At 47.8% G+C, this 27,926-nt stretch overlaps 1 protein-coding gene across 1 annotated transcript; it reads left to right on the top strand.

Annotated features, from left to right (window-relative positions):
* Positions 1–881: 881 nt before the first annotated feature.
* Positions 882–25,802, top strand: LOC128854652 (germ cell-less protein-like 1; the record flags this gene model as incomplete). Its single annotated transcript, XM_054088785.1, has 14 exons — positions 882–901; positions 1,673–1,796; positions 5,643–5,739; positions 6,826–6,923; positions 7,879–7,991; positions 9,538–9,603; positions 9,756–9,840; positions 10,070–10,160; positions 10,615–10,755; positions 15,518–15,587; positions 22,359–22,434; positions 23,735–23,880; positions 24,080–24,167; positions 25,189–25,802. Coding segments are annotated over 14 exons (1,323 nt in total), but the record flags the coding sequence as incomplete, so codon positions are not given.
* Positions 25,803–27,926: the final 2,124 nt, after the last annotated feature.

The following is a 27,926-nucleotide window of genomic DNA, read 5'->3' as shown; positions in this document are numbered from 1 at the left end:
GAGGCGAGGAGAGAGGAGAAGAGGCGAGGAGAGAGGAGAAGAGGCGAGGAGAGGGGAGAAGAGGCGAGGAGGGGAGAAGGGGCGAGGAGAGGGAAGAAGGGGCGAGGAGGGGGAAAGGGGCGAGGAGGGGAGAAGAGAGGAGGGGAGAAGAGGCGAGGAGAGGGTAGAAGAGGCGAGGAGAGGGGAGAAGGGGCGAGGAGGGGAGAAGGGGCGAGGAGGGGAGAAGGGGCGAGGAGAGGGGAGAAGAGGAGAGGGGAGAAGAGGCGAGGAGAGGGGAGAAGGGGCGAGGAGGGGAGAAGGGGCGAGGAGGGGGAAAGGGGCGAGGAGGGGAGAAGAGGCGAGGAGAGGGGAGAAGAGGCGGGAGGTGGGGAAGGGTCGGTGCGGTCAAGGAGGCGGTGCGGGGAGCGGGAGGCGCGGGGGAGCGGGGTCGGGCGTTGCGGGGAGAAAAGGCGAGGAGCGGGGAGGGGGCGAGGAGAGGGGAGAAGGGCGAGGAAAGGGGAGAAGGGGAGAAGAGGCGGGGAGCGGAGAAGAGGCGGGAGGTGGGCAAGGGGCGGTGCGGTGGAAGGAGGCGGTGCGGGGAGCGAGAGGCGCGGGGGAGCGGGATCGGGCTGTGCGGGGAGAAAAGGCGAGGAGCGGGGAGGGGGCGAGGGGGGGGGAAGGGGCGAAGAGCGGGGAAGGGGCGGGATCGGGGTAGAAGGGGAGGGGCCGTTGTAAAGGGGCGGTGCGGGGAGCGGGAGGCGGTGAGAAGGGGCGGTGAGAGGGGAAGGGGCGGTGAGAGGGGAAGGGGCGGGGAAGGGGCGGTGAGAGAGGGAGGCGCGCGAGGGAGGCGCGAAGCTTTGGGGAGCGGGGGGGGGGGGGGGGGGCGGGGTAGTGCGGGGTGAGGAGCGGCCGTGGGAGGCGGGTGAGGGGGTCTGTGCGGTGGGGAGGAGGGGAGCTGAGGGGAGGGGGGAGGAGGGGAGCTGAGGGGAGGGAGGAGGGGGAGAGCGGGGAGGAAGGATGAGAGGTGAGAGGAGGGGGATGAGGGGTGAGGGGGTAGGAGGGGGTAAGGGGAGAGGAGGGGGTGAGGAGGGAGGAGGGAGGAGGGGTGAGGGGGGGTGAGAGTGGAGGAGGGGGATGAGGGGTGAGGGGGGTGAGAGGGAAGGAGGCGGGAGGGGGGTAAGGGGGTGAGAGAAGAGGGGGTGAGGGGGTTGAGAGGGTAGGAGTGGGGAGGGGGGTAAGGGGGTGAGGGGGTAGGAGGGGGGAGGGGGCGGGGTAGTGCGGGGCGAGGAGCGGCCGTGGGATGCGGGGGGGGGGGTCGTGCAGTGTGGGGGAAGGGGGGGGCTGTGCGGGTAGGGGGGTGAGACAGAGATGCGGGGCTTGGGGGGGGTCGTGCAGGGCGAGGGGTGGTGCGGGGGGAAGGGGCGGTGCGGGCGAGGAGCAGGGAATGAGGGGAATGGGGGGAAGGAGCTGGGGGGGGGACACACACCAGAGCCCACACGAACAGGAGCCGCGGTGGAAGGGTCTGGGGGGGCGGGGGGGGAGGTTGTTGGGGCTGTTGTTCCTCAGCAGCAGCAAACGAGGTGTGTGTGGAGGGGTGGTATGGGGAGAACCCTCTGCCCGGCGCTTGGTCCAGAGGGTGGGTTCCAAACCAGAGAGGAGTGAAGGAGTGATCCCTGTCTGCCTGTTTGTGTAGGAAAAGGTTTAAAAGTACCTCCGAGTACATTTATGAGGAGCTGTTTCTGAGTGGCAATGGCAGCGACATCAAAATCCGTGCCCTGGGAAAAGAGTGGAACCTGCACAAGGTGTATCTGTGCCAGGTGAGCAGCTGCCGTCGCGCTTGCCAGAGAAATTGCGGTTTTAATAAAAGGTTGTCCAGTAAATCACAGAATCACAGAGTGGTTTGGGTTGGAAGGGACCTCAAAGCCCATCCAGTCCCACCCCACTGCCATGGGCAGGGACACCTCCCACTGGATCAGGGGCTCCAAGCCCCATCCAGCCTGGCCTGGAACCCCTCCAGGGATGGGGCAGCCACCACCGCTTTGGGCAACCTGGGCCAGGGCCTCCCCACCCTCAGAGGGAAACATTTCTTCCTCAGATGTCATCTCAATCTCCCCTTTTGCAGCCAAAAATTGCTCCCCCTTGTCCTGTCCCTGCACTCCCTGGTCAAGAACCTCTCCTCAGCTTTCCTGGAGTCCCTTTCCATACTGGAAGCTGCTCTAAGGTCTCCCCAGAGCCTTCTCTTCTCCAGGCTGAATAACCCCAGCTCTCCCAGTCTGCCCTCCTACTTGAGATTTTTCCTTTTTTCTCTTTTTTGTCTTACATTTCTGATGCAGTTAAACATCGTGTTTTCAATAGTAATGTTAGGAAGCATAGCTGTAACTTTGTGTTTGAAAAGCCCTCACTTCTGTCTTTTGCCATTTAAATTCTTAATCTATTGATCTTAACCTTGGCACATCCTTTGCAAACAGTCCTTTGGTGTCCTGAGAACGCGTTCTTGTTTGCTAAGCAAATGGCTGAGTCTCTAGTCTTGTTAATATTATTGCAGAGCCCAGAAAGCATTTCCAGAGTGAATTGGTAAAGCACATAGTGACCCAGGGCACTTTCACTGTCCGATGGAACTCGAGTGTAGGAACCTTAGGTCTCTGTATTTTTTACGCAGCCTTTGTCTTTGAATGAAGGCTCTCTTGCTGTTTTATTGCACAGAAGCTCTGAAAAGGAATGAATCTTAGTGCTCCTCTGCAAAAAAATGGTGCTGTTTCCACAGGTGTTTTATTTTGGGCTTGTGAGAGGGTGAAGTTCTCTGTGTTACTTTCTGTGTTTTGGGAGCAAAGAGGTGCTGCTATCTTGAGTCATGTGACAGGAGCAGGGAGAAGCCACACCTTTGTCTTGAAATATCTGATTCCATTATGCTGTTGGTTGTAAAGTGGGAGCCTGAGCCTGGAAGAATCCATTTGAAGCAAGAAGAGTAAAAGGTCATCCAGTTCCATCCCCTGCCCAAGGACACCTCCCACTGGATCAGGGGCTCCAAGCCCCATCCAACCTGGCCTTGAACCCCTCCAGGGATGGGGCAGTCACAACTTCCCTGGGCAACATGTTCCAGTGTCTCACCACTCTCACGGTGAAGAAATTCTTCCTAATGTCCAGTCTAAATCTGCCCCTCTCCAGTTTATACCCGTTCCCCGTCATCCTGTCACCACAAGCCTTTATGAATAGTCCCTCTTCAGTTTTCTTGTAGCCCCTTCATGTACTGGAAGGTCGCTATAAGATCTCCTCGGAGCCTTCTCTTCTCGAGGCTGAACAACCCCAACTCTCTCAGCCTGTCTCTCTCAGCCTCTCCTCATACGGGAGCTGCTCCAGCCCTCAGATCATCTTTGTAGCCTGGGAACTGTCATTGCTCTCCTGTAGGAAAAAGCATTTTATTTTGCGGGTGTTGGAACCTGTTAAAGATCACAACAAGAGGGCAGGGAGGTCATTTGGCTGTAGCCAAGGACTGACCCACGGCCGCCTCTGGCTAGGGCTAAGGGTAGGTTGGAGCAGGTGGGTGCGGCTGCATTTCTCCTCCGCCCCATTGACCCTCTGCAGGGAACGGAGGATGGCAGCGGGCTAGGTGCTCAGACCGAGGGTGCACAGCATCCTAGGGGGGCTGGTGCCGCTTCAGCCCTGGCTGTGCCTGGCGATGGTGTTTTTAGTCATCGTCGTTGCGATTCTGTTGTTGGAATCATAGAATCACTGGAATGGTTTAGGTTGGAAGGGACCTCAAAGCCCATCCAGTTCTACCCCCTGCCATGGGCAGGGACACCTCCAGCTGGATCAGGGGCTCCAAGCCCTATCTAACCTGGCCTGGAGCACTTCCAGGGATGGGGCAGCCACCACTGCTCTGGGCAACCTGGGCCAGTGGCTCACTAACCTCATTGTGAAGAATTTCTTCCTAATGTTTAGTCTAAATCTTCTCCCTTCCAATTTAAAGCCATTTTCTCTCCTTCTGTTACTCTATGCCCTTGTAAAAAGTCCCTCCCCAGCTTTCCTGGAGCCCCTTTCAGTCCTGGAAGCTGCTCTAGAGTCTCCTCAGAGCCTTCTCCTCTCTGCCTGAGTAACTCCAACTCTCTCAGCCAGTCCTCATAGCAGAGGTGCTCCAGCCCTCTGATCATCTTTGTAGCCTCCTCTGGACCCATTCCGACAGTTCCATCTCCTTCTTACATTGGGGGTTCCAGAACTGGACACAGGGCTCCAGGTGGGGTCTCACAAGAGAGGAGCAGAGGGGCAGAATCCCCTCCCTTGACCTGTTCGACTTGTTGCTACGTCTCGAGTTGGTGAAGCTTGTCCTGAAAACTTAGTGTGGGTTGGTGACTAAAACTGAGTATTAAATCACTTTTGAACAGAATTTGAAAGTTGGGAATTGGTTTTGGCGAGGCCTGATTGTACCAGTGATGGTCTTGTGAGGTGGAATTTTGTGGCGGAGTTACCGATCATGTCCGTCAGATTTGTATCTCAATTCATGCTCTGTCATTGGAACTCTGTTGCTATAGGTAAAATGCTTCTGTAGGTTAAAAATAACACTCCATGAAATGAGGACTTCTCTGCCTTGTTGAACAGACTGTCTCAGTCGGAATGTTGGTGTCCCTCGTCTCTCCAGTGACTGTGTGTAGTTTGGTAAATGACAGGAAGGTGCTGCTCTCTCTGTTCATGGCAGATGCGAGAAGGCGAGGATTGCCTTTTTATGATGCTGTTTACTAAAATGGCAAATACTTATGAAAATGAGGAGTTACAAAGCCAAGGAGCCTCACAGGGACTGGTGAGAGGAATAAGATCCTGTTTCTGAGTAGTGTGTTGTGTGTCATCACAGAGAGGGGATCTGCTGAAGGTGTAGGAATGGCTATGTAATGGAATTGAAGTTGGATTTGATGTTGTTTGCTGCCCCGAGTTGCAGTGCTGTGTTAAGAGTCAGGGAATGTAGGGCTGTACAATTAGACTATGCAATTAGACTTAACTGTTTTGATCTCTCGGGTAACCTTCAGTAAGCGATGGCATCTCACAAGCGGCACAGTCTGCTGCTGGGAAGGAACAGCAGGAATCCCGGTAGCACCATGTATTTCACTTCATTTGGATGGAACCCTACCAGATCCTAATTTCATATGCCTTACACATTCTAACAAAAGATGTATTTACATAAGGGGTGTATGTGTGCGTGTCCTTACTGTGAGACCACAGCCTTGTACATCAATTTGTGTATCTTGCATGCTGCCTGGCTTGGGTTTTTTTTTTTTGATCCAGACTGGTATTCCCTCCTGCCTGCAGGATTTGTTGTCACCAGTAACACTAAAGACTTAATTCCTGGATGAAATATATCCCCGTTGGTGGTGTGGTTTGTAGGAAAAGAGCTTCTGTGGCTTTTCTGGCCCTTGAAAGCTCTTTCTTTACTCTGATCACACACATGGAGCCCAAATTTTCTATACACGTTTTTAATTTCGGAAATAGAGCAACTGTAATTCACCCTTTCTCAAGTGCGTCAGAATGTTTTAGCTTGTGAAATGTTCCCTTAATACATTTTGTTCTGCTTAAAGGTAAATATGAACAATTTTTCCTGCCATGTGCTGCTTTTGACAGTTTTAATTTGAATGAAATATCTTAATTGAGTTCTTTTTCTCTCCTCTTCTCTCATATAGTCAGGGTACTTTTCCAGTATGTTCAGTGGACATTGGAGAGAATTCAGCATGGACACCATTGAGTTGGAAATTTCTGACGAAAACATTGATGCAGAAGGTAAGTGGGAACCTTTTCTTTTAACATAAACTCTGAAGGTAGAGTTTAAGTTGAACCTGACAAAAAGTAACTTGGAAAAAGTACGTATATAAGAATAATTTACAAAGTAGTAAATAAGAACCTTGAGAGATTGAGTTCTGTGCTTAGAGTTCTCTTCCTCCATAACGTTCAGGGTACTTTTCTGCCATGACTTACTGAAGGTTACCCAAGAGATCACACCAGTAAAGTCTAATTACACAGTCTGATTGCACAGTCTAATTGCACAGTCCCACATTCCCTGCCCTCTTAGCTCGGCACTGCAACTCAGGGCAGCAAACTACATCAAATACAATTTTGATTTGATTACGTAGATATTCCCGTACCTTCGCAGTCCCCCTAACTACAATGACACACAAAACGCTACTCAGAACCAGGACCTTGTTCCTCTCGGAAGTTTTCAGCTTAACGTGGGTCACCACTAGAGCTGAATTTGTTTTTGTACCTCGGAGCTGGGAAGCGCAGCTGAAAAGCAACAACTCGTCCTATTGTTTCAGCATCGAGGCTGGAGATCCATGTACGCTGCTCTTGCGAGAGCCACGTGTTAGATTGTGAATCACGCCTTCACCGGGCTGGTCTTGAAAAGCCTCCAAGTGGAAAGCTGGTGGGGCACTGCTGTGAGCTGGCAGGAGGTTTTGCCATGGTTCCAAGCCTCACTGAGTGGAAACGTACTGTTTTTCAGAAGAGTTACAGAGACTTTTGTACAATCATAGTGCTATCTCAGCATGAAGCCAGGGGTCAACCACAGAGAAGGAGGATGAGGTTTAGTTTCTTTTTATCTGATTTTACCGCTCTCCATGTTGCACCATGGCGTGACTGGTGGCTGTTTTAAGCTGAATATTTAGTTTAAGTAGTGAAAAGGACTGTATGTTATTGGATAAGGCCATATCTTGTGCTTTGTGTTGGGGTTTGTGCTTGGGCTGGTAAGTACTGGCCTTTTATTTGGAGCAAATAAGATTATAGAGAATGTCTGCTTGGTTATATTGAAGGTTTCTTTTAGATCTCCGTGCTCAATGTCATGTTTCTGTTCAACACTTGTACTCTTTTCAGCTCTCCACCTGGCTTTCAGCTCACTCTACCAGGACGATGTTTCAATAAACCCGGAAAAATTGGTTGCGATTTTAGCAGCAGCCTCCATGCTGCAGTTGGTAAGTAATCAATGGGCAACATTCTTGTGCTTTCTTCTCAGATGAAGACAGCAGTTCATAACGTACTCACACACGGTTACTTTTCACCCAGAGAAATAAATCATCTTTTCAGGCTAAGTGGGAGGAACCCCAAGCGTGATGCAGTGGGTTTATTAAAAAATGCGATCCTGAGGTTCAGCAGTAATCATAGAATCATGGAATGGTTTGGGTTGGAAGGGACCTCAAAGCCCATCCAGTTCCACCACCTGCCATGGGCAGGAACACCTCCCACTGGATCAGGGGCTCCAAGCCCCATCCAACCTGGCCTGGAACCCCTCCAGGGATGGGGTAACCTAGGCCAGGGCCTCCGCACCCTCATCGTGAAGAATTTCCTCTTTATATCCAGGCTAAATCTGTCCCTCTGCAATTTAAACCCATTCCCCCTTATCCTATCACCCCAGGCCGTTGTAAAAAATCCGTCGCAGCTTTCCCACAGCCCCTTCCAGTACTGGAAGCTGCTCTGAGGTGTCCCGGGAGCCTTCTATTCTCCAGGCTGAATAACCCCAGCTCTCTCAGCCTGTCCTCATCACAGAGGTACTCCAGCCCTTGGATCATGATCGTGGCCTCCTCTAGACCCATTCCAACTGATCCATGTCCTTCTTATATTTGGGACTCCAGAACTGGACACAATTTGACCTCATTTCTAGAAGCAGATTACAATATGTTGTACCAGCTCTTGTGTTCTACTCTGAAGGTGTTCACTAGGCTTTTCTTTCACGTGGTATATTCTAAAGATAAATTGTTGTTTTGAGGAGAGCTGATGTGACTATTCTGAACGGCGTAGCCCAGGGCACTGCAGCGTGTGGGACTGGGGGAGTTGTTCAGGAGTGAAAACTTGTGTGAACTGCACAATATTTGACACCTCCTGTTGGGAAGTGCAAACTTTGAATATTTGTGTTTTTTTTTCTCACCACAGGACAACTTAATGGAGCAATGTGCTGAGATAATGAAGGAAACCATTAATGCAGAAACTGTCTGTGATTACTATAATTCAGCGGAGATGTATGGGTTGCCCTTCATGAAGAAAAAGTAGGAATTGCTTTCTCCAGGCTGCATTGTATATTGCTGATTAGCAGTGTGAATTTAAAAATGGACACATAATGCCCAAGTTAACTCTTTTCTTAAAGCTGTGTGGTTTGGGCTCTGCTTGTCCTCAGAAACTTAAAGTTTCTGAGTTTTTGCTGTAGTCAGTTCCTTTAGAGTCGGTGTAGATAGAATCATGGAATCATAGAATCATAGAATCATGGAATCATAGAATCATAGAATAGTTTGGGTCGGAAGGGACATCAAAGGTCATCCAGTACCAACCCCGTGCCATGGGCAGGGACATCACACTAGCTCAGGCTGCCCAAGGCCCATCCAACCTGGCCTTGAAGACCTCCAGGGATGGGGCAACCACAACTTCCCTTGGCAACCTGTGCCAGTGTCTCACCACTCTCATGGTGAAGAAATTCCTCCTTAGGTCTAGTCTAAATCTGCCCCTCTCCAGTTTATACCCATTTTCTCCCTTGTCCTATCACCACAAGCCTTTATGAATAGTCCCTCTCCAGCTTTCTTGTAGCCCCTTCAGGTACTGGAAGGTCGCTATAAGGTGTCCTCGGAGCCTTCTCTTCTCCAGGCTGAACAACCCCAACTCTCTCAGTCTGTCCTCGTATGGGAGGTGCTGCAGCCCTCGGATCATCTTTGTAGCCTCCTCTGGACTCGTTCCTACAGCTCCATCCCCTTTTTACGTTGAAGATTCCAGAACTGGACACAATACTCCAGATGAAGTCTCGCAAGAGAGGAACAAAGGGGCAGAATCCCCTCCCTCGCCCTGCTGGCCACGCTGTTTTTTGATGCAGCCCAGGACACGGTTGGTTTCTGGGCTGCGAACGCACGTTGCCGGCTCATGTTGATCTTCTTATTGACCAGCGCCCCAAGTCCTTCTCTGCAGGGCAGCTCTCAATCACTTCACCTCTCATCTTGTGCTGAAATTGGGGATTGCCCTGACCCAGGTGCACGACCTTACACTTGGCCTTGTTAAACCTTGTTGGACCTCACGAGGTTAGATGACAGCACATTGACTGGCCCATTGCTGTGCATGAACGAATTACTGAAGTACATTAGTAAAGAGAAGATGTTTGGTCTTCAGCATGACAAAGACATAATATTTGTGATCATTGACTGCTTTATCACCAAGCTGCTTTAATATTCCCATCTTAATCTCAACTTTATCTTAATTAAGAGGGATAATTACACGTTTGGGAGCAGAATGCTGAGGTTGGTGCTCATCGCTTCCTTCTGCTGTGAATTAGTGTGTTCTCAGAGCTTTTGTGGCATTAATAGTACTTTGAATTCAGCTTTCGCTCTACCCTGAGAGGCACTCAATGCAACTTTAAGAGTTACAGAAAATTCTGGAACATTTTATGGTAAACTCCATGTTTTTGAAGTAACTTTTCATATGTTTATGGGTTTGTGTCTCAGGCGTTTTGAAGTCACGCTGCACCTATTGTGCTTTGTGAGCCTGAGCAACTGTTGCAGGACTGATATAAAAGAAAAAATATGAAGATACTAACTCTCTGCATTTTTAATCCAGATGCCTTAAATGGCTCTTGAACAACCTGATTACTCACCCACGAGTTGAAGTCTTCAAAGAAATCAGGTACAGGCGTCAGTTAACCCTGGGTAATTCTTCCAGAGTACATGGCTCACTCCAAATCCCCTTCTAGGCTGGTGATGGTTGCTGGTTACCTTACTCCCCTTTTTGGGGTTTGTCTGTGATGTCTCATGGAACTCTTATGGCTTTTCTCCCAGTATAAACCTCATGGAGCAGCTGATCAGCTCTTCCAACCTGCTTGTAATGGAAGTGGAAATTGACGTGTATAGCACTCTCAAAAAGGTACTGAGCAGAGGGGCTGGGGCTCGGGGAGGGGTTGAACTCCTCAGCACAAGCTGGTTTGTAACGCAATGAGAATTTTAGCCTTTTTGGTGTTTACTGAAAGTAAATTAAATAGAGTATCGGAATCTGTGTATGAGTGAATGCGTTATGAAAGTGTCTCTTTAAGAATGCAGCCATTACCTGTTTGAAAACTTCAATTCACTCATGGGAGTTTGTCCGTTTTTCCCAGTGGATGTTCCTTCAACTCGTGCCTTCTTGGAATGGGACGTCGGAACAGCTCTTATCTGAAGCTGATGCCTGGTTTGCCCAGTATCGGAAAGGTAGGATTAATTGCCGTGGCCTTGATTGGGGAACATGTGGGTTAGAAAAGTACGAGAGACTTCTTCCACTTCCAAACTTCGTCCCGTGTTCTCTGAGAAGGCTTTGCCTCTTCCAGCTGCCCTGGCACTGGTTCCTCAACGCTGAGAGCTTTTTCATTGTTTTGTCCACGCGTTTCCAAGCGAGCAGACGGTCACTGTTTGTGCTTTGTTGCTTTTGTTGTTCAGTCAGAGTGAGCTTTTGTTGCCGTCTCACTAGAGGGCACTGATGTCTTTCCAAAGAGGAAAAGTTTGGTCTGAAATGTTTGAATGTAAATGATTTCTTCATCTTAGCTGCAAGAGGTGATTTGCCTGTCCGTAATAACCTTCTCCAATCGGTAAATTTAAAACTCAGTCTCCATAGGGTCTGGAAAATATTTAGGAAAACAAATTGTAATACAGATGGTCTGTCTTGCAGATTTTGGGCGTGCCGTTCCATTCCTGAGCTCAGAACAGGGGAAGATGTTCCAGTCAGTGTTCAGACGCTTGAGATTGCAGTATATCGTCAATGACGTGACATCAGCTGGAATAATTGACAACGATTACCTCATACCCCGCGGTGAGTGGGTGCTTGGCTGATGAAGTTCTGTGTGCCTTTCCCGCCTGTCCTACACCAGAGTCACTGGGAAGATCTCGGTGCATTTCCTGGTCTGATCGCTCATGGTTGATCTCCAGTGTCTGAGTTGTGGCTGAAGATTCAACAGAATATGAATATTTACATGCATTTAAGTTTTACAGGAACACACGTAGGTGTCTTCAGTATTTTGTTGGTCAGTCAGTTTATTAAAATAGTCTATAATCAATACATAGTAGATTATCAGTAACCCTTGAGCCCCAGACATGCAAAAAACCCTTTTACTTTTAAGAGAACAAAACTTGCTGGGACTCCACTCTTTGCCCAACATTATCTTTCTCAAAAGATCTGGGTGGGTTTTGATAGGATCTGGAATAGTACTTGAAAAGGGAAACCAAAAGCACAGGATGCTCTGAATGCTTCTCCCGTCTTCAAAGATGAGTGTAAGTTACTAATAGCTACTTAGGATGTTTTTGGAGGAGACGCAGTATTCACGTATTCTGCTCTTGTCCTTTTCTTTGCATTTGCGTTTATAGACAATACATCCTCGCTCTGGATCCTGGTGCTTTTTGAAGCCCATTGAGTGAAACGCCATTTAATGTTGTTATAGGTTACTGCTATGAAGATTAAGTTGTCCCTGCAAAATAAAGTGCCCCATTCTCATCTTGCTGCTAAGGTCCGAGTTTACAGATAGGCTTTGTTCTTTGCTTGGAAGCTGTCTGAACGTGGCTGCTGGGAGATGAATAAGACTGGAAATGAGTTATCAAGACGGGCTCTCACTTGACAATGTTTTTCTGCTATCATTCATCTATTTTATTACGTGAGATATCTGTCCTTCTTTCCGTTTCCTTGGGTTTTAATTTGTTTTTATTTTCCCCTTCCCAGAGCTGGTTGTGCTGGTTGTAGCACAGCTGGGACTTCTCCTGCTCTGCCTTTGGATTTGGTTGCTGGTGTCCCTTCTCCATATCTCACTCTATTCAGTGTTCCCTTGTCATGGTTGCATATTAGCACTGAATTTTGCATCTTAACTCTGGCAGTTTTTTTTTCCTGGCTTTCATGTACCAGCTCTGATTTTGGTTTCTCATTGTCTGCAGTGGAACTGTCCTTTCATCTGCGTACCGGTGATGTCTGTTTACAGATGTAATTACCAAATGCCAATTAAGACTGCTTTTATGGAGCTGTTCATCTCTCTTATTTATAATTTCTTGACATCGGTGTTCCTGTCATCTGTCCACACCTGTAGGCTGGGGGTCGCTCTGAACTCTTGCCATCTGTTAATATTTAACCTCTCTGAGTTGTGCTGCTGTCTTTTTGTCCAATTAACATTCACTTTTTCATCTTAGAGTGGCTTTTCACTTCATGCCATCATAGATGTCAACACAGCGATGCTAAAATGCCAGGAGAGACTTGTCAGGACATTTCTTTTGAAGCGTGCAAGCCTGATCAAATTGTTCAATGCTTTTTAAACACTTCCCTTGCCATCAAGAAAACGCAGTGAACATTGCTTTACTCAGTGCCTCTTTCTTGCGCTGCCGTACCCTGTTTCTGCCAGCACTAATGGTTTAGTTGCTCTCTGTAGATGAGTGTATCTTTCTCCCATTTGGGAATGTTTGCAGTATGGAGCTGCGTGAAGCCAAGTCGTGGCTCTGTGATGGGGGTCCCTGGGGGAGGGACTGGGCTCCTTTCCTTGCCAGAAATCTGCCAGTCTGGAGTTAACGTGGAACCACTCCTGCCGCTGGAATGTACTGGCTTTCCCTGCTCCCACTGCTGGCTTTAACTTAGGTCTACAGCAGGTGGAGAAGAGACTGTCTTTGGTGTTAGTTCTGACAAAGTCAGCTCCAAGAAGCTGGGTTTGCCTGTGCTCAAAGCATTCAACCCACAGCTGAAGGAGAAGGAGCATTACAGCCCGCTGCATCCGGCCGGGCTGCGGTTCAGGAATGGCTTGGCCAGTTCTGTTCAGTAGATGGAGCAGTTTTTGACATCAAGCAAGGGATAAAATTCTATATTATGCATAAAAATCCTGGAAGAACAGATCTCATCTTTGATATTTTATATGCTTAAGTGATGTACAAAGGAAATATAATCTGTCTTACTTAAGATTGATATTGCTACAGATTGTAATCAAAGTGCAAAGACATCTTCATTCTGTAATAAACAGGAAGAAAACTTTGAATGTCCTGTACGGGGACGGGCTGAGAGAGTCGGGGTTGTTCAGCCTGTAGAAGAGAGGGCTTCGAGGGGAGCTTGTAGCGACCTTCCAGTGCCTGAAGGAGCTACAGGAAAGCTGGAGAGGGACTGTTTACAAAGGCTTGGAGTGATAGGACGAGGGGCAATGGGTATAAGCTGGAGAGGGGCAGACTTAGACTGGACATAAAGAGGAGATTCTTCACAATGAGGGTGCGGAGGCCCTGGAACAGGTTGCCCGGGGAAGTGGTGGCTGCCTCATCCCTGGAGGTGTTCAAGGCCAGGTTGGATGGGGCCTTGACCAACCTGATCCAGTGGGAGGTGTCCCTGCCTATGGCGGGGGGTTGGAATTAGATGATCCTTAGTTTAATGATGGCACAGGAGAACTGTGGTTATGTCCTAGTGAAGTGGCTTTATCAGCATGTGAACAAGATGTTGCAAAACAGAAATTTGCCAGTACTACACTTGATTTCCTTCCCTTAATATTGCTGCTGTTATCCCTTACCAGCACTGTGGTAGGCAGCCTTTTCTTGGTGCTCTTTGGTGGGTGAATTTTCTGCCTATACTCAAACTCAGCAGCCTTCTATCTGTGTGTGTCAGGAGAAGAATGTTTCTTCGGTTGTTACAAGCTTAATTGCAACTCAGAGGCTGATTTTCTTGTGCTTATTGGAAAGGAATGCGTAACTTTTGCAAGGTTCACAAGGTATCAGGGAGCAGAATATTTGCTCTTTGGTAGCTGAACAGTTTGTAAGCTGTGTCACGGCTGAAATAGGCTGTGTCGCTGTGCAGCCGTACGGTGCGACAGGCAGCGTGACGGCAGCGAGTGTGTGGTTGGGACAGGGACAGGAGCTGGTGTCAACCATTGGCTATTGATAAAAGACCGGCTTGAAATCGGAGAGAACTGGGAGGGCAGCGCAAGGAGGAGACCTCTGTATGTAATGAAGTACTGGTAGAGTTTTACACTTGGTAGTCCTGGCAATCCGTTGACAGGGGGTTGTAGGCACAAGCTGTGTTCAAATAAAGAACTCCTGTTCGCCATCCTAAAGGAGGCTTCAATAAATCCCGGTGCTGCGCTGTTGGAGATACTATGGGCTGCAGCATCCAGTGTCTGAGGTGAGAGCATCATACCCGAGAGGGTCTACAAACGTGGGAATTGCTGGATGGGTTGCAGTGTAGTGTCACTTTTGAGATGATTCTAGGTGGAATCGTTCTCAAGGAGGTGAAGAAGGAAATCAGGTTGAAGACCTGAAAGAAATGGTGTAATTATTTATTTTGTATTGTACACCTGGTGTGCAAAGGACCTGCAGGAGAAAGCTGAACTGCTGGGTTGGGAGTTCCCACAGAGTCTGTTCTTGTTTGAATAGAAAAGGTGTAAGAGCCAGAAATTCCTCACGTGTCTGTCTGTGAGTGACGTGGCCGTTGTTCTGTTCTACCTGGTAACTTCTGAACATTTCCTAAGCAGTATTTTCCCTTTTTGTGTTTACAAATTAACAGATGAACTCCAATTGAGATATGATGTATGAAACAGATCTGGACATACAGAAAAAAAAGAGAAGATGCTCTATCTCCCCATTTATCTTTTTTTTTTTCCTTCTAGCACATCTCTTTGATGTGCCTGACCTCTGTAGATTTCCTTAATGGATTTTTATACTTTGTGTTGTGTTGGTGAATTCCCATTTCGGTCTTATTGCAGTCTGAATCTCAGCTCTGGAGTCAGGAAGGCAAGGGCTGGGTTTATAGTAATTTTGGCATCTGGGACTTCTGAGGCAATCTCAGCACTACCATCTCTTGTCTCCTCCCTTCTCTCACTCTTATCAGCTACCTGCTTTGTTCTTGTGGTAACAGTGGTTCTCACTGTTCCTATTATCCTGGTCCGTTCCCAGTAGAGTTTGTTCTCATACATGACTTCGCGTATTTGCCCATTCTCTTGAAGAACTTACACACTGTTTTTTGGGTGCCTGTGATCCCTTTTGCGTAACCACCTTACATGCTATTATTTTTTGTTGTGTTTTGCCTCTTGGTTGCAACTGTTAAATTCATGCAGCCAATAAAATCTTTGTGGTGTTCTCAGAAGAAGGTATGATTTATGGTTATTCCTAGCAGGGGATAATTTCTGTTTGTTTTAACCAGATCTGCGATAAGTCACTGCTTCCTTTATCCATTGATTCTGTTTTCTTGTTTAACTCGTGTAGGATTCTGTTGGGGATTCAAACAGCAGCCTCTTCTCCCAGCAGCTTGTTAATGAGCTCTTGGGCTTAACAGAACTTTGTGCACCGAGATGATGTGTTGAGTTACATCACTTCTGGTAGTCGTGAATGCTTGATAAAATGGATGTGGTCCTGAGTTACCCGGTGTTAGGTGTTGATTTTTCTCTGTAGCTGAAGCCTGGAGATGAAAACACGAGTGCATTATCGGAGGGTGGGTTTGCAGAGGCCATCCAGTCAATGTCTGCAACCTTATTATTTCAGTGTAATTGTATTTCTGTATTTGATATGTTTATAAACATCCCCATTCCCAGATCCAGAGACAACCCTAAGCTTGCTCTTTTTTTTTTTAATTTCAGCGTGGCTGTGCTCTATTTACAAACGGCAGTGGTTGACCATGCTCAGAACATATGAAGGCAGTGATATCGGGTAGGTGTGGTACAGAGTTTCTTTTATTTCTTTCTTAAATTAGAAACTTTCCTCTCATATAAATTCTGACATGATGAAGTGTTGGGGTTTACATTAAGAAAAGCTGGGGAAGTGCACTTTGGTGTTAAACTCTGCTGTTGTCTGAGGAGCTGTCTGCTCCCTTGGGCTGGCTCTATCTATCCTTGAAACAACAGAGCTCCAGAGAGCTTGCATGATGCCACCAGAGGTAAAGGCTGGGAAGGGAAGTTCTCTGTTTGCTGTGATGTTGGTTAATGCTTTTCACCAGTACATTGCATTGAAATATGTGTTAAGGCTGTGGAAGAGTAACTTACAGTGAATGGATAACGAGAACGACTTTAGGAGAGCACGGCAGGTGGAGAAGCCTTTTCTGTGCTGCTTCCTCCTCCCTGGGCTGGGAGGGCAGGAGGCTGTGGGGTGGTTTAACTCGCTGTATTGCAGGAGAAGGCAGTTTGTTGTTTGGGGTTTTTTTTATGCAGGGATAACTGCACGCTAACCTCTGTTCCTCCCTTCCCATCCCAACCTCCCAGACCCAGCAGCCCTTGGCATCCCGTGACCTGTTCATTCCATCCATTCTCCTTGCACATCCTTTCCCCCACCTGGTCTTTGTTTGATGTGATAGGATGTGATTTACGTTCACTGCCGGCATCTCCGGCTTCCCCAGGCAGCACATCCTTCTCCAATACCAAGGCAGGGGAGTGTCCGAAATCCACATTTTTTATATAGAATCATAGAATAGTTTGGGTTGGAAGAGACCTCAAAGATCATCGAGTTCCAACCCCCCTGCCATGGGTAGGGACATCCACTGGATCAGACTGCCCAAGGCCCATCCAACCTGGCCTTGAACACCTCCAGGGATGGGACAACCACAACCTCCCTGGGCAACCTGTGCCAGTGTCTGACCACTCTCATGGTGAAGAAATTCTTCCTAATGTCTAGTCTAAATCTGTCCCTCTCCAGTTTATACCCATTCCCCCTCATCCTATCACTCCAAACCTTTATGAACAGCCCCTCTCCAGCTTTCCTGTAGCTCCTTTCGGGTACTGGAAGGTCGCTATAAGGTCTCCTCGGAGCCTTCTCTTCTCCAGGCTGAACAACCCCAACTCTCTCAGCCTGTCTTCATAGCAGAGGTGCTCCAGCCCTCGGATCATCTTTGTAGCCTCCTCTGGACCCGTTCCAACAGCTGCATCTCCTTCTTACCTTGAGGATTCCAGAACTGGACACAATCCTGCAGATGAGGTCTCAGGAATAGAGGGGCAGAATCCCCTCCCTCCCTGCTGGCCGTGCTTTTTTTGGTGCAGCCCAGGACACGGTTGGTTTCTGGGTTGTGAGTGAACGTTGCCAGCTCCTGTCGAGCTTCTCATCAACCAGCACCCTAAGTCCTTCTCCTCAGGGCTGCTCTTAATCACATCATCCCCCATCATCTACTGAAAATGGGAATTGCCCCGACCCACATGCAGGACCCTGCACTTGGCCTTGTTGAACCTCATGAGGTTCTCACAGCCCCAGTTCTCTGGCCTGTCCAGGTCCCTCTGGATGCCATCCCGTTCTTCCAGTGTGGCAACTGCACTACTCAGCTTGGTGTCATCTGCAAACCTGCTGAGGGTGCACTCAGTCTCGCTGTCAATGTCATTGATAAAGATATTAAATAGCACCAGTCCCAGTACGGACCCCTGAGGGACACCACTTGTCAGGGATCTCCATCTGGACTTTGAGCCACTGACCACTACTTTACCACCATATCCTCTCCTTTCTCCTTCCTAGATCCAGTGCTGCACTGTGTTGCCGTTGAGGCAATTCCACAGCAACTACCAGCGCGTGTGTGTTATTTCAATAACAATTTAGCAAGGCTGGAGGCAGGAATTGAATTCAAGGGACAGATTAAAACAAATTTGGGATTGCCGTGATAAATTCGCTTACTGCATTAGTGCTTAAACAGTTATAACCGGCATATATATGTAAATAATAAGTAACAATAAAAACTTGAGTTTTAGTTATTTTCCCAGGAATAACATGTGACAGCCAGAGGTGTGTGATTCTGACCAAGGCATTTCTTCTTGGTGGAAGAAGAGTGGTCCAGGCCCATAGACCCATCCATCAGCTAAGGTGGTCATTTTCTCTCCTCCACAAAGAAAGGGTTTTCAGGTATCAATTTTATACCTTATGAAACCCTTTTGGTGCCTCTTGGCTGAGTCCATCAGTGAGTGTTGACGGCCCTTGGCAAGGCCACGTGTGCCGTCAGAAGTGGGGACTCGGCGGTTCCCCACACCTGCGATGGGAGCTCAGCCCGGGCTTTTGAGGGTGTTTCTGCTCTGAACTGAAGCGACACCAGGTTGTGGGGCTTCCGTCCAACCCCAGGGGCCACTCAGCTGATAAGAGGGTTACACCACCACCCAATGTGTCTGTTTTACCAGATGCATTGTCCGTTGCTGGTCGCTCCCTCTTGATGACTACTGTCTTTGGCAAAAACAAGCTCTTTGCCATCCACAGGACCCAGCAAGTCTGTTAGAGCACAGTTACACATGTGGCTGTGATCACAAGCTCTTTCCCTCCCTCCTGCTTGCTTTTTGCCGTGTTGCACTGACCGAGATCCCGTGATCCCTTTCCAAATACTGAAACTGCGGCAAAACACAGCTGGGGGAGTTGTTCTGCCTCTGCCTTCTCTCCTCATTTTCAGTGTGCTCTGTGGAGCGTAAATGTCAGTTTAGGAAGCTGCAAAATGTTTGTTACCTTTGAAAAAGCAGTGAACCAACAGCTTTGTTTTCTTCCGTCGGTTCTTTTAGCCCCATATTGGCTGTTCTGAAGATGAGCATCTTCTATTGACGTCAGAGGCTTCACTTACGAATTACAGTCTGAAAAGCATGAGAATTACTGTTCTGATCTGAACCAAAGACCATGCAGTCTGGGACAGTGATCAGTGGCAGAGGGTTATAAATTTCCCATCTCCTTTTCAAGTGGAGAGTGAGTGTTCTCTTGACTTACTGCTCTGGCAGCGAGTAGTTAAGGGTTTTCTAGTTGGACGTGTTCTCTGGATCGTTACTGAATGACCAACCACCAGTAGACCTGTTCTTAAATATCGTAGAATCATGGAGTGGTTTGGGTTAGAAGACACCTCAAAGCCCATCCAATTCTAACTCGCTGCCGTGGGCAGGAACACCTCCCACTGGACCTGGTCGCTCCAAGCCTCATCCAACCTTGCCTTGAACACTCCAGGAGTTCTTTTGGTTCTTTTTTGGAGCAGCTTACGCTTTAGCTCCAATGTCCCATGGCAGTGGCTTCCATGGTTTAATTGCATCTTATGCAGGAAATATTTCTTGAATTGCTTCCTTTTGAAATTATAATGTAGTAGTGTGAAAAAGTCCCCCAGACTGACTTTGGTCTGAAGAATGGCCAAGATCTTTAAGAAGCTGTTCTTTCTGTCAATAGCAGTGCTTTAGAAAATTGTAGAGGTACGGCATGTACTTGTGAATCTCATGATTTCAGCTCCTAAAGATCCGTTGAGTGGTCATAGCTTGTTTCTGCTCCTGTTATTTTATTGGGAAGACTTTTCTTGCAATGCTGCCGTTGATGTTATCTCACAGTAGATGATTGTACATCGTACGTTACCTTCTAGCGTGTGTGGGAACAACAGTTAATAGGGAAGTATTACCACAGTCATCACAATTCTGACACAAGAGAAGACCATGGAATTGCTGATTTTTGATGTCTCTTGGTAGCTCAGTGTCACACACCGAGGCTGTTTTAGTTGTTGGTCATCAGATGTCTGTGCTTCTGAAAAAGAGAACTCCTGTACCAAACTGAAGTGAAGATGATGCGATAGGACTAGTAGTAATGGGTTTAAACTATAACAGGGTAGTTTAGACTAGGTATAAGACAGAAGCTTTTTACAGTGAGGGTGGTGAAACACTGGCACAGGTTGTCCAGAGAGGTGGAAGATGGTCAAGTTCAGGTTGGGGCCCTGAGGAGCCTGATGCAGTTGAAGATGTCCCTGCTCACTGCAGAGTGGTTGGACCAGATGACCTTTAAAGGTCCCTGGCAACTGAAACTATTCTAAGGTGGGTATCCCACCAGTTTTAAAATGACCAACTTTCATGTCCAGCTACAGTGCTGATGTTTTCGGTGACTCTTGGAATGAGCAGAGTGTTTTCCCATGTTTTTCTTGTCTGTTGTGCTCTTTTGCAGTATGGGATTTTTAATTTTTTTTAAGACAGCTAAAACTGAAAATCTCAGGCAGAGAAAGTTTTACTCAACCGTAGTCGTGTGTTGGCCCAGATCTCATTCTGCTGTTCGTTGCTAAGGTCTTTCGTTACCAGCAATGGCCAGAGGTGGGCAAGATGTGGTGTTTCTTCTCAATATCTCTTGGCTACTGACTGCAGTAGTTTACAAACCGAATAGTTCGAGGCAGCATGCAGGTCACTGTTTGTTTAATGATGAATTGTCTTTGAGCGTGGTGTTCTCTGGAGTTGTGTGGGCAGGAGGTGTGGGATGCGTGGAGCCCTTCCCTGGAGTTGTGTGCAGCTCAGCTGTGCTGTCCTGTCACTGGGCTGCACCACTGAGGAGATGGATGTCACTGGAATTCCTGAGATCACTTCTCTGCCTCCTGCTGTGAGCTGTGGGGCCACCCTGCAGTGAGGTGCCCGTGGTTCGTAACTTGTCCCTTAGAGGGCAAGACCTGCAACTGTTCCTGTATGTTAAAGCCAATATTTTGGACGTTGGCTGAATGAAAAGAATTAAGGTTTTCAAACTATCCTTTTGTCCAGATCTGCTGCTCTTCCTCTCACACTTACTGCCCTGATCAGGGTCTTGAAACATTTTTTCTTTTAGAGATCAGGAGGCGGGATGGGATCAGCAACCTCGTTCTGGTTTGCTGAAGGAAGGCTCCGTTTTCACGTCCCACCTGGGCACAGCGTAACTGCACTGGCATTTTCTAGAGCTGCCCACATGGCAGTGTGTGATGTGCTTTGCTCTTTTGATAACTTTAGAATCATAGAATTGTAGAATCGTAGAACCACAGACTGGTTTGGGTTGGAAGAGTCCTTCAAGTCCATCCAGTTCCACCCCTGCCATGGGCAGGGACACCTCCCAGTGGATCAGGGGCTCCAAACCCCATCCAACCTGGCCTGGAACACCTCCAGGGATGGGGCAGCCACCACTGCTCTGGGCAACCTGGGCCAAAGCCTCCTCACCCTCACAGTGAAGAAAGAGAGGAGAAGAAAATATTTCTCTTCAACTTTATGTAGTTTACATTGAAAAAGGGTAAACGTTTTATTCGCTGTTCAGAACTGGAGCATTTTTCAGTGTAGTACTGGAGTTTGAGGCTTTGAGCTGTAGCTGCTCAAGGTTTGCTTCTGCTGAAGTGGATCACTTTTTAATTAAACGTTTGCTCTGTGGCAGATCTTTTGAGTCCATGAGTGGAATACTTTTGGCTTTGACAGTTTGCTTAACAACAAAATAAAACGAGACTGTTCCCTAAGCACATGGCAGGCGAGTGTAATGGGTGTAGCTGGAAGTTCTACATCTTCTGAGGCTGCTCAAGGAGTTGGGCGAGGGGAAATACTAATGTCAGTTTGAACGTGAGTGCTAATGTTTGTGAAATTAATTACTAATTAAATAGGAACAAATCTGCTATCACCACTACTGAATTTAGGTCGGCTCCACCACCAGTTCAGTGTGAAGATAAGGGAAAAGCACATGGGAGGTTCTTGGACGGATTTGGTTCGCAAGATTAACTTATCTGCTTAACTTATTCCTAAAATACTTAATCTTCCAGGATTGTTTTTTACAGAAATGGGGGGAAAAGCCCACAGACTGAGTTTCTTCATAAAAGTTACAGCCTCAGGTTCCTGTGATGTGTGTGCAGTAATAAGATAGCAGATGCTGTGTTTCCTCTTGCTTATCTCGCTCAAAGCGTATCGATTGATATTGCAGGTCGGTAATTTAACTTGTATGGGATTGCCTTTCATTGTGATTTACACTACTTACTGTAAATGTTTGTCCTCAGTGTCACTTGGAAGACTTTCTGGCAGTGGTTGCTTATCTGGTTAATGATGTAATCATGGCTAAAGTTAAGTGAGTGAGGTACCTCTGGAAAACTGGGCCTGATTTTACTTATGCTGGCTCTGCAAGATTTCTCTATGTGTTGAAGCAATGCTGGCAGCTGCTGGGTGAGACAAGTTCGTGTTGGTGTAGGGTGACAGAATCGAGAGGCGTGAGGTACTTCATGATTGCTGTGGGTGAACTTTTTTTAGACCAGTTGCATAAACAGCTGCTTAAGAAATCTTCCGTAATGTCTCTGTGGAGCTGCCGTTCTGCCGAATCATAGAATCACAGAATGGTTTGAGTTAGAAGGGACCTTAAAGATCATCTAATTCCAACCTCCCTGCCATGGGCAGGGACACATCCCACTGGATCAGGGGCTCCAAGGCCCATCCAACCTGGTCTTGAACCCCTCCAGGGATGGGGCAGCCACTACTTCCCTGGGGAACCTGTTCCAGTGTCTCACCACCCACATAGTGAAGAAATTCTTCCTTATGTCCAATCTAAATCTGCCCTTCTCCAGTTTATTCCCATTGCCCCTCGTCCTATCGCCACAAGCCTTTCTGAATAGCCCCTCTCTAAGGCAGTCTAAGCTCTGCTCGGGGAAGAGTCAGTGGTGCGGTCAAAACAGTTTTACTCGGCTCTGTTCATCCTTTCCTCGTTGAAGTACCATGCAAAGCTGTTGAAGTGTTCTTAGAGGTGCAATTTGTTTTGTAGGCCTGAAGAAATAAGTGAAGAGACACTGGAAGAAAAGAGCATGCGATGTGGTCGGGTGCTTGAGGAGGATGGTGAAGTAAGTACAGTGTGTGGTGAAGTCTCTGCGTGGCTGTTGTCTGGGACAGGTTAAGGACTTACAGACCGTTTAGGTCTTAATTGTCAAGCTGCATGCGAAAGATGTAATGGAGACCTTAAAGAAATGATTTTGTTCTCCCTAGAAGGATGAAAACGTTTGCTGTCTGTGCAGTGAAGAAGGCATTAGTGTTGTAACTGTGCTCTTGTGCTGCGAGCAAGCCCCTGTTTGGAAAAAAAATTAGTGTGTGAAAGGAGGGACCATAGCCATGACTTATCATTTGAGACTCGTAAAATACATGCAGTTCAAATACAGCTTTTATCACTGACGTATCTTTCTTTCTAACTGAAATAGGAAGTTTTCTAGATAAATGTACAATGGCCACAGCCAGAACCCCTGTGTGTCCCCTGTGTGTCCACGTGTCTTTATGAATTTTATCAAAAAAGATGGAACAGGTTGGAACAGGTCCGGAGGAGGCTACAAAGATGATTGGAGTGCTGGAGCACTTCCCATCCGAGGACAGGCTGAGAGAGTTGGGCCTGTTCAGCCTGGAGAAGAGACGGCTCAGAAGAGACCTTATGGTGACCTTCCGGTACCCGAAGAGGCTACGAGAAAGCTGGAGAGGGACTATTCATAAAGGCTTGTGGGGATAGTATGAGGGGGAACGGGTATAAACTGGAGAGGGGCAGATTTAGACTGGACGTTAGGAAGAATTTCTTCTGGAACAGGTTACCCAGGGAGGCTGTGACTGCCCCATCGCTGGAAGTGTTCAAGGCCAGGTTGGATGGGGCGTTGGGCAGCCTGATCCAGTGAGAGGTGTCCCTGCCCATGATAGGGGGTTGGAACTGAGTGATCTTTAAGGTCCCTTCCAATGCAAACTGTTCTACTATTGTATGATTCTATGGAAAAACAGGAACTGTGAATTTTTCCCCACTGCAGTCGCTTACTATAAGGATGTTGTACTCCAGGGAATGCTTTAAGCATGGATGGGAGGGATGTGTAGTTAAGTGCTACTCAGAAATAAAGCAGTGACCGGGATGTACAAGTTCTGGAGCCACGTGTGTTAAATGTATTAGTGTGTTTGGAAGGCAGATGGTGCTGAGCTTGTCTTGGTCTGCAAACACTTGCTTCTAAAGTAAGTTTCAATCAGGTGTTTGCAAGTGTCTTTGAATCCTCCATACATCTCTGTAGCTGTGAATCCCATTCCCAGTCTGATTTACCGGAGAAGCAACACGTTCCATTCATTTTGTAGCCAATACTCAGGCTGGTTTGTTTGATTTTTTTTTTCTCTTGTGTCCTTCAGTTCGCCTGGCGCTGGACTGGGTTCAACTTTGGCTTTGACCTCCTCGTTATTTATACAAATCAGTGCATCGTTTTCAAACGGAATACACTGGATGAGCCGAGCAGTGGCTTAGTCAGTCTGCAGCCCATGAGAAACGTGGCCTTCAGGTAAACAGCGGCCAACAAGGCAGACCCTGTGGTGTGTTTTAAAATGTCTTATCCAAACTACAGCTTTCCATCTGTGCTTGTGTTAAATTTTATTGCCACCAAGTTAGTTACATTTGAAAATGTTCTCCTTGGGAGAAACTGGGGCTGGAAAAACTAAGTTCTGGGAGACTGAGTAATTGAACTGTTGTTCTATCCCTAGGTTACGTCTGGCCTGCTTTGATGACGATGGGACAAAGATTTTCAAGAGAACAACAGGATATCAGATCCTAAGTTTTGGGAACGATGAGGTATGTTTGTGGATTTTTGAGCTCTTGAACTTGAAGCACGAAAAACTTGAAGCATGAGGCATGAAAACATGCAGAGAAATCAACAATGCCTTTGAAGAGGAGGTCTTGTTATTGCTTATGTGGAATTCCAGTCGTTCCTTCTATAGGTAGTGGAAGATAAGCTAATTTGTGGAGTGTAACTAGAGTGAGATAGTGTGGATTTCCTAAGTGTTGATAGCAATGAAATTCATCCCCATGGTGCTGTGGAAGCTGCTGCCAGCGTAAGGTTTTGCTGGACGGCTGCTTGCTTTCCCAGACTTCTACGCTGCTGAGATTACTCTGGATAATATGTCCATCACGCTCCTGCTTGTTTAGAGCAAAGCTGAAGTTTGTTGGGAGACTGTCTTGTAAGCTGAGGAGTTAAAAGCATGCCTGATGTTCAAGGGTGTGTTTATCGCTCTGTTAAATGAATAAAACAAAGCCCTGGAGGAGTGGAGTTAAGCGAGTGAGCCCATTGCCACCCATCTGTGACAAGGGGATTTAGTAACGATTGTGAAGGACTTGATCATCAAGTTTCTGAAATCCTAATCCGCAGTGATACAGAGATACTGAGCACATAGGAAGCCTTTCCTTGTTAATGCCAACCTTACTGCAGGGAAAACGTTCAGTTTTCCTGCTCCAAACCAGTCCCTATAGAGTAAAACCGAAACATTCCTCCCAACAAGCTGTAATTTGCTTTAAAGCAGAGACTGTCCTGGTCGGCTAAAGCTCCTGAAACTGAGAGTGGCGGAAAAGTCTCCCTTTGTGGCCAGTTGTTTTCTCAGCCACCTCTTGGGGTTCTGCTGTCTTTGCTGCAGAAGGGTTGGCAGCACTGACTGATCAGAGTTAATAATATAAAATATCTGCTTCAGGTGAATTACTGTCTAGTTTGTGGGTTTTTATCTTCTGCTTTATAATACGTATCATTAAAATTTTCAGAACGACCGTTAGCGCCACTCTCGTGTGTTTTAATGTTCTTCCCTTTACGGGGCTTCCTTTACAGGAGCAGGTAGTGATAAATTTCCTCGAGGAAGAGAGACGCCCCTTCTTCCCGCTCTACATCAGCTGCAACTTCCAGTACACTACGCCGGAGGGAGGCACCACCAGATAATGCGGAAAACTGACACCTCTTCAGTGGAACAGGGGAGCCCTTCCACACTTCAACAAGAGAAAAGAGCCATACAGCAGCAGCTCTCAGCTAGGATTCTGTGGAATGCTGACCACAGACACGAGCCAAATCCCAGTTTTTTAAACTTTTTGTGACTTATTTTAACTTTTATGTTGGGAATCTATCCCGTTTTAGCTCAGGAATTTGTGACCTTTCAGTGCCTTTGGAGCTGTAGGTGTTAACACACTTCTAACATCAGTTAAGCAGCCTCAAAAGATCCAAGGGAAGAGCCCCGACCAAGGCATTCCTTTTCAGCTGGTTTGGCGAGTGGGCCGAGCGTGCACTGTATTTATTCTTTGTCCGAGTCAGGTTTTATGTTCGTCCGTCTAAATTTGAATTCTTACAGCAGGACATTTGAATTAAAATTTAGAATTCTGCCTCTTTAGTAGGCTAATTTTTTCATGTTGTTATAAAAATAAAGTCAATTGTACTTTACCATTTTTACTTTTATTTTATGTAAAAATGTGTTGGGCAAGATGGGAAAATGTGGCACCTTGTCAATAGATGAGTGGAATGCTCACCAGCGTCTGTCCTTTTCCACCACAAACAGCTTTTTCTATCGGATTTGCCAGTGAATGCACTTCTCTGTTATCTTGTGTTGCATCATACTTCTTTGGAAGCAGAAGTATTTTAAGGCACTGAACTTAGTAATTACAGAATCACAGAATCACCAGGTTGGAAAGGACCCATTGGATCATCGAGTCCAACCATTCCTAACACTCCCTAAACCATGTCCCTCAGCACTTCATCCACCCGTTCCTTAAACACCTCCAGGGAAGGCGACTCAACCCCCTCCCTGGGCAGCCTCTGCCAGTGCCCAATGACTCTTTCTGTGAAGAATTTTTTTTCTGATATCCAACCTGAACCTCCCCTGGCGGAGCTTCAGGCCATTCCCTCTTGTCCTGTCCTCTGTCACTTGGGAGAAGAGCCCAGCTCCCTCCTCTCCACAACCTCCTTTCAGGTAGTTGTAGAGAGTAATAAGGTCTCCCCTCAGCCTCCTCTTCTCCAGGCTAAACAACCCCAGCTCTCTCAGCCGCTCCTCGTCAGACGTTCTCCAGCCCCTCACCAGCTTTGTTGCTCTTCTCTGGACACACTCCAGAGCCTCAACATCCTTCTCGTGGTGAGGGGCCCAGAACTGAACACAGTATTCGAGGTGCGGTCTCACCAGTGCTGAGTACAGAGGGAGAATAACCCCCCTGGACCTGCTGGTGACCCCATTTCTGATCCAAGCCAAGATGCCGTTGGCCTTCTTGGCCCCCTGGGCACACTGCTGGCTCATGGTCAGTCGCTGTCAACCATCACCCCCAGGTCCTTCTCCTCCGTGCAGCTCTCCAGCCACTCTTCCCCCAGTCTGTAGCACTGCACAGGGTTGTTGTGCCCCAAGTGCAGGACCCGGCATTTGGCCTTGTTGAACCTCATGCCATTGGCCTCGGCCCAGCGGTCCAGCCTGTTCAGATCCCTTTGCAGAGCCTCCCTACCCTCCAGCAGATCCACACTTCCTCCCAGCTTAGTGTCATCTGCAAACACCCGGTTCTCTTGCATGTGCTTCATGATAGCACTCAACATTACCTGTTCCATGACTTTCCCTGGCACTGAGGTGAGACTGACAGGCCTGGAGTTCCCCGGATCCTCTCTGCAACCCTTCTTGTAGATGGGCACAACATCAGCCGCCTCCAGTCCAGTGGAACTTCCCCAGTCAGCCAGGACCTCTGGAAGATGATGGATAGGGGTTTGGAAAGGACATCCGCCAGCTCCTTCAATACTCTTGGGTGGATCCCATCCGGCCCCATAGACGTGTGGGCGTCTAGCTGGGCAAGCAAGTCTCTAACCGCCTCCTCTTGGATCACGGGAGCCTCAATCTGCCCCTCTAACTCTTGGATTTGTAAACAGAAGGAACAACTTTCTTTGCTATTAAAGACTGAGGCGAAGAAGGCATTAAGTACCTCAGCCTTGTCCTTATCCCCTGTCACTGTTATTCCTTCTGCATCCAATAGAGACTGGATATTCTCCCTCGTCCTCCTTTTCCTGTTAATGTACTTAGATACTTAAGAAGCAGTTTTACTTCTTGTTAACTGAAATACCAAAGAGGTACAGTAAAATACCTGGGTTTTATGTAAGGTTAGAGTTGAAATCTGAGCTTTGGTGGTGGGTTGAGCTGTCCCAAGGCTCCTGCTTTGTGCCAGAGGCTTAGCATCTCCTTCTGAGGTCCAGATCCTGCTCTGCCCTGGCACCCTGCTGGCTCCCAGCCCTCCCACTGCCCTCGCGTGCTGTGTGCAAACGCAGCCCCGCGCCCATCTGTCCTCGCTGCTGGGGAGCTGCCACCCTCGGTGCAACGAGGACGGGGGATGTGGAGTGAGAGCTGGCTTGAAACTCATCTTGGTGGTTTTTTCCAGACATTAATGACCCCTCCCCATGGTGTCCGGGTTTTCCCGGTCCCCGCTGTGCCCTCCCAGCTATGAAGGGGCTCTTGGTGCCAAGAAACAAATCCCTTTCCAGCTTTGGTCCTGCTTCCCAGTGGCCGCGTTCAGGTGCGTGAGATGGGGCAGCGGGGCGGGTGCTCTTCCTAAGGGATT

Source organism: Cuculus canorus, chromosome 26, assembly GCF_017976375.1.
Source record: "Cuculus canorus isolate bCucCan1 chromosome 26, bCucCan1.pri, whole genome shotgun sequence".
Classification (NCBI taxonomy): domain Eukaryota; kingdom Metazoa; phylum Chordata; class Aves; order Cuculiformes; family Cuculidae; genus Cuculus; species Cuculus canorus.
This window is presented reverse-complemented; position numbering and strand designations above follow the sequence as displayed.